Source organism: Eleginops maclovinus, chromosome 1, assembly GCF_036324505.1.
Source record: "Eleginops maclovinus isolate JMC-PN-2008 ecotype Puerto Natales chromosome 1, JC_Emac_rtc_rv5, whole genome shotgun sequence".
Classification (NCBI taxonomy): Eukaryota; Metazoa; Chordata; class Actinopteri; order Perciformes; family Eleginopidae; genus Eleginops; species Eleginops maclovinus.
This window is the reverse complement of record NC_086349.1, coordinates 16,049,421-16,056,689: the sequence shown is the minus strand read 5'-3', so window position 1 is coordinate 16,056,689 and position 7,269 is coordinate 16,049,421. Positions and strand designations below refer to the sequence as shown.

At 39.7% G+C, this 7,269-nt stretch overlaps 1 protein-coding gene across 2 annotated transcripts; it reads right to left on the bottom strand.

Moving 5' to 3' along the window:
• Positions 1–4,649, bottom strand: tnni1a (troponin I type 1a (skeletal, slow)). Of its 2 annotated transcripts, XM_063882596.1 has the most exons (7): positions 4,581–4,649; positions 2,458–2,619; positions 2,275–2,316; positions 1,933–2,064; positions 1,487–1,576; positions 1,197–1,373; positions 1–550 (listed from the first exon to the last, which is right to left on the bottom strand). In XM_063882596.1, exons 3-7 carry the CDS (start codon positions 2,281–2,283, stop codon positions 446–448), a joined length of 513 nt encoding a protein of 170 aa, XP_063738666.1. In that variant the 5' UTR covers positions 2,284–2,316; positions 2,458–2,619; positions 4,581–4,649; the 3' UTR covers positions 1–445. The 2 variants fall into 2 exon arrangements, with proteins under 2 accessions (XP_063738666.1, XP_063738658.1); XM_063882588.1 differs by lacking the exon at positions 4,581–4,649 and having other exon boundaries at positions 2,275–2,461.
• Between the last annotated feature and the right edge of the window lie 2,620 nt (positions 4,650–7,269).

The window sequence follows — 7,269 nt, the reverse complement described above, 5'->3', positions numbered from 1 at the left end:
TTGAAATGAAGAATGCATTTTGTGTGTTTTATTATTCCTCTCATGAAATGCAAATCATTTTTTGCAGCTCATTCTAACCGTTTTTTACCAAGCAAGATCATGAAAGCTGCAGTTTTGTTTAGCAACAAGATAATTGATAATAGTATCCACATCTGCGTTTAAAAATACAGGCAGCCTTTTTTGACATACAAATATGCAGGAGATCTGGGAATGAAATGAGCTTTTAAATCTATGGGGTTATGAGAAAATCCCAAATAATAACACATTGCACATAGTTAAATTCATATTTAACACCTTATTATTGAACATCAAACAGTTAAGGAAAGTATGGAAAATCTTTCAGGGAGCATTAACTAAATGAGCATGCACTAAATTGACACCATTAAAGAGAAATACAGAATGTGCAATAGACTGAATATAAAATTGGTTCAGATGCCTTCTGGGTTCACTGCGCAGGACCCTTAGCAGCATCAAACATCTTCTTCCTTCCCTCCATCCCTGACATGGCCTCCACATTCTTCCTCCAGTCACTGTCCTCTACTGGCCTCTTCTGTAGACAGATGAATTAGATTGTTAGAGACTGTGAGGTAGAGCAGGGTCAGGAAATCTTCTCATCATTGTTGTGTCTAAACCTTTGTGGCCCATGTTGTCACCTGGAAATCCCCTGAGATTACTGTGCTAGTATAACTGGTTTACATCACCTAATTCACTCAGAGACACGCATATCCATGCTGACACACACACACACACACACACACACACACACACACACACACACACACACACACACACACACACACACACACACACACACACACACACACACACACACACACACACACACCAGCACTGGGTAATCTGCACAAGTACACACCCTGACCATGGAGCAGAACTGCTCCCAGGAGCTACTCTTCTGTGCACAATGGCATCATTGTCTTGTGTACCGTACCTCCTCTCAGACATGGTTGCCGCCCTGCAATGGCCTACTGCTCCGTATCTCAAACACACCCTTTACAAACACATCAACACACTTTTAAGGTGTTCAATAGCACTTTCAGTGCTGACATGATGTGTATCTAAAAACAGTAAGATGCCTTGTATGCTTGCCCCAAGGAAGGTTCACATGTTGATTTCACTGGTTTGCTTGTTTGTGCATGCATGAGTGTGTTTGGTCTTTTGTTTCCCTCTGCACACACCTTCTCAGTGTCCTCTTTCTTGACAGATTTGAGGTTGGCCCGCAGGTCCATGGAGACTTTGTGCTTAGAGCCCAGCAGGGAGCGAAGGATGGCGTCAGCAGACACCCGAACACGACGAAGACTAGGTCTCTTGAATTTCCCCCTGAGGTCCAACACCTTGATGTTCAGGTCTTTGATCTGGACCAGGGGCAAATAATGAAAAGGTAATTACAATTAGTACTTTAGGATTTTAACATGGTCACTGTTCTGCTGCATTATATGATCTTCACATTTCTAGACGGGATGTGTACCTCACGTTTGTTGAGCATCACTTTGGCTTCAATGTCGTATCGCTCCTCATCAACCACATCTATTTTGGCATGGAGCTCTCTGCAGAGTTCCTGTATACACACATAAAACACCAAAGTTCAAAATATGTTTTTATATGAACATTATCACCTCTTTAATTTGGATGATTTCCAAAGACACCAGTTTTAGTTGAAGGATATCGTCTTTTTTTTGTTGAAGTAGGAATCTACATTAAGGGGTGCATTTGACAGGTAGCAGCAGTGGAAGGGAATCATACAACATCGTTTTTGAAAATGATCCAGGTTGAAAAAAAGTTTGCCTTTAGAAAAAATTGAGATGCAGCTTCTTTTAGCAGCTTTTACTGGATTTAAATAATGAAAGAGCCACTGGAGGGAGTAAAGTATGAAAAAGGATGTGGGAGGATTTGTGGAATTTGCTGACAAGTTACCTGTAGTTGTCCAAGGCTCAGACCGCTAGTGTTTAGAGGAGGAGCTCTCTCTGACAGATAGTTCTGTTTTTCCTCCTCTTTGACAACAACCTCCTGTTCCAATTCCTCCTTGGCCTTTGCCACCATCAGACTCTGCACAAATAGGAATCAACATACAATATGATTCTTTCACACAGGGTCCTCTAACTTTGCTCTGCTAAAGCACACTAGTATATCATGTTTTGAAACATTAAGGTCTCTCAGCACAGATTTGTTGCATTAGACAAAAGAAACTGAAAATATGACCTCTGCTGTTCTCCTCCGGTCAATCACATGTATTACATGAATTTTGATTTCTCTTACCTTGAGCATCAACTTCCTTGAAGCTGAGATCTTCGGCTTCCTCTAGATGGAGGGTATTTCAGGGCAATATAAATTAAAATGTCAATACTTCACTGGCAGCTTAAAATATAATTAACTGAATTGTTTCAAGTAGTTTTAGCATTCAGAAATACTTAAATAGTTGGTGATAAAAAATGGTCTTACCTCTTGGCTGTAAAAGAAAATAGGAAAATAATTCAAGTGAAAGTTAAAACCAAAGATTAATCCTTAACCATGCTGGGAAATATTTTGTGTGATTGTGTCTAAAATAAGTCCACAGAGCCTGATTACTCACACATGTTCAGGCATCCTGCTGATGAGATCTTGCTGAAGGGGGAGACAGATGAGATTAGAACACACACACACACACACACACACACACACACACACACACACACACACACACACACACACACACACACACACACACACACACACACACACACACACACACACACACACACACACACACACACACACGAACACGATGAACAGTTGTCAGTGTTTGTTCATCAGCCTTTAGAGCGCCAGATAATTTTCCATTAGCGCTCTGTCATAATATGAAGTATGTTTAAATGTAAGTAAGCTGTCAGCTGCGTAATCACACTAAACTGGCTTCTTCTCTCTGCTTGTTTACGCTCCCTTTACACTTTATTGTGTGACCTCCCATTTTCATGTTTAACAAAACTAATTTCAGTTTCAGAGAAAGTATAGTCACAGTCATAGATTTCCAACCAGGAGTTTTCTTTTTGAGTTGCATTGGGAAAAGATTATGGAGTGGTTGATGATTAATTAACTAATTAGAAATATATATATATATATATACATATATGTGTGTGTATGTTAGTAGGCCTAGGGTAGGCAAGTACACATTTTTTAAAAATGCATCATTATGGAGTCAACTGTTACACCTTTGCCAGTTGCCACAGTTGCCCACCTGTTAAAATCAATAGCCCAAAGTTTTTGATATACATTTGAAATAGTAAGCGAAAAAGTGTTGGATAAAAAGAGTAAGCATAACGTTAGTGATAAACACTGAAACTATTTGGTAAACATATAATATTCATGGTTAAAATCAAGAATGGATCAAACGTATTGACAATATTTGAATTTGTAAAGGGAAACTAAGGATAAATGTTTGATTCAAATAATGGCGGCACATCCAGCTTTGAGCCTTGTATTAATGTTGTTTCAATTTGGAGATCTCTAGAGTGATCAGGCCTCAGTGTCTCAGTTTTCAAATGTATTCTTAGACTTTTTGGACATTTTTGCTTGTGAACTATTATCTACTGAAGGTAAAATATCTTGAGAGGTGTGACACTTTTAAAAAGACACAAGGTACAGTATGTCTGTTAGTCTTGTCAGCTTTACCATACAGTGTTGTTTTCACTTTTGTCATAAAATTATCATACCACTCCTCTCCCTGTGTACTTCGGGCTTAGGGAAATTATTACAACTCAGCAAGTGATTTACAGCACTCTGCCTTTATCTGTCCCACCTCTTTTCACCCCTTCTCTCCCTGTGTCTCTCACCTGTTTTACTTGTTGATTCTGGTTGAAAGTGATGGCACATAAAACCTCCTAGTATGACGGTGTTGTGGGCTGCTCCAACGGATTAGTAAAATTCCTGACTGATAGCCATCCTCATCAAACTCTCCCGTCTCTCATCCCCATCTTTCTACTCGGGATTATCTCAGAGGGAGGAATTTAGAGTGGCCTGTCTCCCCAAATAGACCAGGGGACATCTGATAGACAGCTGTGGAGGCTGATTGTGCTTTGGGGTGCCCAGTCCGGATCAGGGATTAAATGCCAGTAACTCATGGATGCTTATGCGCCTCTGTGGTGCAGCCAACTTGGCAATGCAAATAAAAACACGCCCAAAATGCTCTGAAAAGTCCTCGTAAGCATCAGATTTTAACAGAGATTTTACAGATTTAAATTGACCTATTTCTATTATTTCAATTGATAATTGGTCACTTATTGGTTAGATGCAGCCACACCCCAAAGGATGAAACCAGGCAGCATCAGCTTTATAGCAATCTACCAATATCCCTGTTTCTTTATTTGCATAATTTCCTTTTTGCTGATCCTCCTGCTAGACCAGATTTCCCTTGCATAAACGATTAAACAAAGCTTGGATAAGTCTTGACATTTTCTACAGGTAAATAGTTTTACCACACATACAATGGCCATCCAATTAGTTTATGTACCCCTTATGTACAAAAGGAAAGAATAGGCTTAAAAAGACACCTGAAAAGCTTCATAGAATGCATCATGAAGAGAACTTACCGGTGTCAGAAGCTGGAAAGGGAAAGATGCGACTGCAGCAGAGGAGAGCTCTCAGATCAGAGATGAAGCCAACGATTTGGTGTCCCTCTATTTAACTGCACCCCCTCATTGTCGCACTCTGTCTTTTGTTAGTGGAGGCTATAATTAGTAAACCCCATCTCTCTTTCCATCTAATCTCGCTCTTTCCATTTGTCTCTGACAGATTCATTGTGAAGCAGGGCCAGCACTTACAGCCTGGAGATTTGACCTTTGCACGACACAGAATGATGAAGCCAACTCAGATCAGGAGCAAAAGGTAGACGTTGTAATGACAAAGATTGTCTGGAAGCGGAATTGAAACTGAATAAGGATCGGACAAAAAGGCACACACAATAAGGATTTCAATTAGAAGCTTTAGAAGAAAGTGACACCTCTGCTGTGGAATAATAGGTGTTGTCCATATTGTTGTTCAGTATTTTTAAGTATTGACTTTATGGATGGCAACTTTGGTCTGCTGGTTCACTACATTTGTGCTGTCGGTAATATTTCAACATCAATTAAAAGCAGTGCCGTGACATTTTGTACAGACATACTAATTCCCATAATGTTTTCCTCTGGCCCCAACATATTTTTGTTGTTTAAAAAAATGCCTTGCCATCTAATTGTGGATTGGCATTGGAGTTTGCACAGACTTTCATGAATCCCAGACAAATAATCACAAAACTTTGATTATAAACTGACTTTTCCTCTAGCCTCACGGTGAGGTTATTTTTGCGGGTTTTGAGTGAAATCTCTTAACATCTGTTTGGTGGATTGCCATGAAATAAGGTGCAGAAATGTATGCCTGCCCGCAGGATGAATTCTAATAACATGTATGATCCCCTGATAATCAGATTAAATCTTGAATTTGTCCAAAACTTTGGTTTAAACTAAATACCTGCAATACTAATGACACTCCCATCAGCCTCAGCTGTTTACTTTGTGTTAGGTACTAATCAGCAAATGTTAGCACACTAAAACATTAAACTAAGGTGGCCAAGATGGCAGATACAATGCCTGCTAAACATCAGCATGTTAACATTGTTATGTGAGCATGTCAGCATGTGCACATTAGCATTTAGCTCAAAGCATTGCTGTACCCTAGTGCAGCCTCCCAGAGCTGCTGGCATGGCTTTAGACACTACACCTCGAAGGACAGATCAAAATGCTAGACATACTTGTATGGAGGCCCTAAGGAACATTTGGCTGATGTTGACAGAGCCTCTTGACAGACAAAATGTAACTTTGGTGCACCGTCTGTAAGCCAAATAGAAACTTAGGGTAGCTGCATCACCAAAGCTCAAAATACATAATTAGGACATAATTGGCAAATCATGATTGATGGAATGGTTAATGCAATACATTTAATTTATCTAGGTTTCAGATTTTGTAAGAGGAGGATTTTCAACCTTTATTCTAGTGTAGGCCTACATAGGGAAAGGACGGACCATAGAAAATGTCCACATTCACAAATTAAATCAAATTGTATGTTAAATAATAATTTAAATGATACCGTCTAAAAGGCTGATAAGATCTTAACATCAACAAATGAATTGAGTTAGATATTTATAGGCCATTATGGTGGATTTACTTATTTTTTGTATGTTATTTTCAAGGTGTAGCCTATGGCCACTGTTTTCCAACTTCAAATGTGCTGCACAAGTTTTCCAAATCATGATTTGTTGCACCAAATACAATAAGTGACTCGCAGATCAGAGTCCAACAAAGTCCCAGAACCTTCTATAAGAAAAAAGAGTGTGACGCATCTCACACAGTGTTAGGGTATGTAAGTTTTACACAGTATGTTGCAAAGTATGTGGATTGAAGGGAATACAACTACACAACTATACAAAGTATAACACACAAACATATTAGAGAAGCAAGACAGGAAATATTAATAAAAAAGCAGCGGCCTGCACTACATGACACACACGCACACATACACTTATCCAAACAACAGTGTGTAGAACTATTTTTTCTTTGGCAGGATAAAGACAGACCTCTAGTGGTTTAACACTCACACAGCAGACAGCGGCTCCATTTGGTAAAGCCTGAGAAAAATACTTGTAAACATGTTTGAAGTTGTATTTAGGTCCTTCTTGAAGAAGTTTGCACACACATATCTTGTTCTTTTACAAGGACTGATCAAACGACTTTTCTTTGTGGCGTAATGTCTCTCCTTTTCCGACTAATACCAGGCTATGACTAATACTAATTCAACTCTAGATAAGCTTATGTTCTAGGACTTGGTTTATAAAAATTGCAGGTCACTGTCTGTGTGTTTATCTGCTGAGAAGACCAGACACCCTGAATAAAAAGTTATGGTGTTTAGAGAGGGAATTCCACTGAGGAGTGGAGCACACACTCTGAAGGACTGGACTTTAAAAACACATTGCACATAACCACAACCTTGCACTCTTCCATAGAACTCCTTGACACACAGTAACACACACACACACACACACACACACACACACACACACACACACACACACACACACACACACACACACACACACACACACACACACACACACACACACACACACACACAAACAGTTTAGACCAATGATCCATCACTGGGTGTATCCGCTCCTTGCAGTGCTCCTGGTCCCTTTGCTGACTCATACCGTGTGGCTAGCTCTGGGGTTTTCCACAGTAATGCGAGAAG

Coding starts and splice junctions, on each gene's coding strand:
- tnni1a (XM_063882596.1), bottom strand. Junction 1,374..1,486: donor TGATGCTCAACAAACGTGAG/GTACACATCCCG, acceptor CCCCTGGTCCAG/ATCAAAGACCTGAACATCAA. Junction 551..1,196: donor AGAAAGAGGACACTGAGAAG/GTGTGTGCAGAG, acceptor ATCTGTCTACAG/AAGAGGCCAGTAGAGGACAG.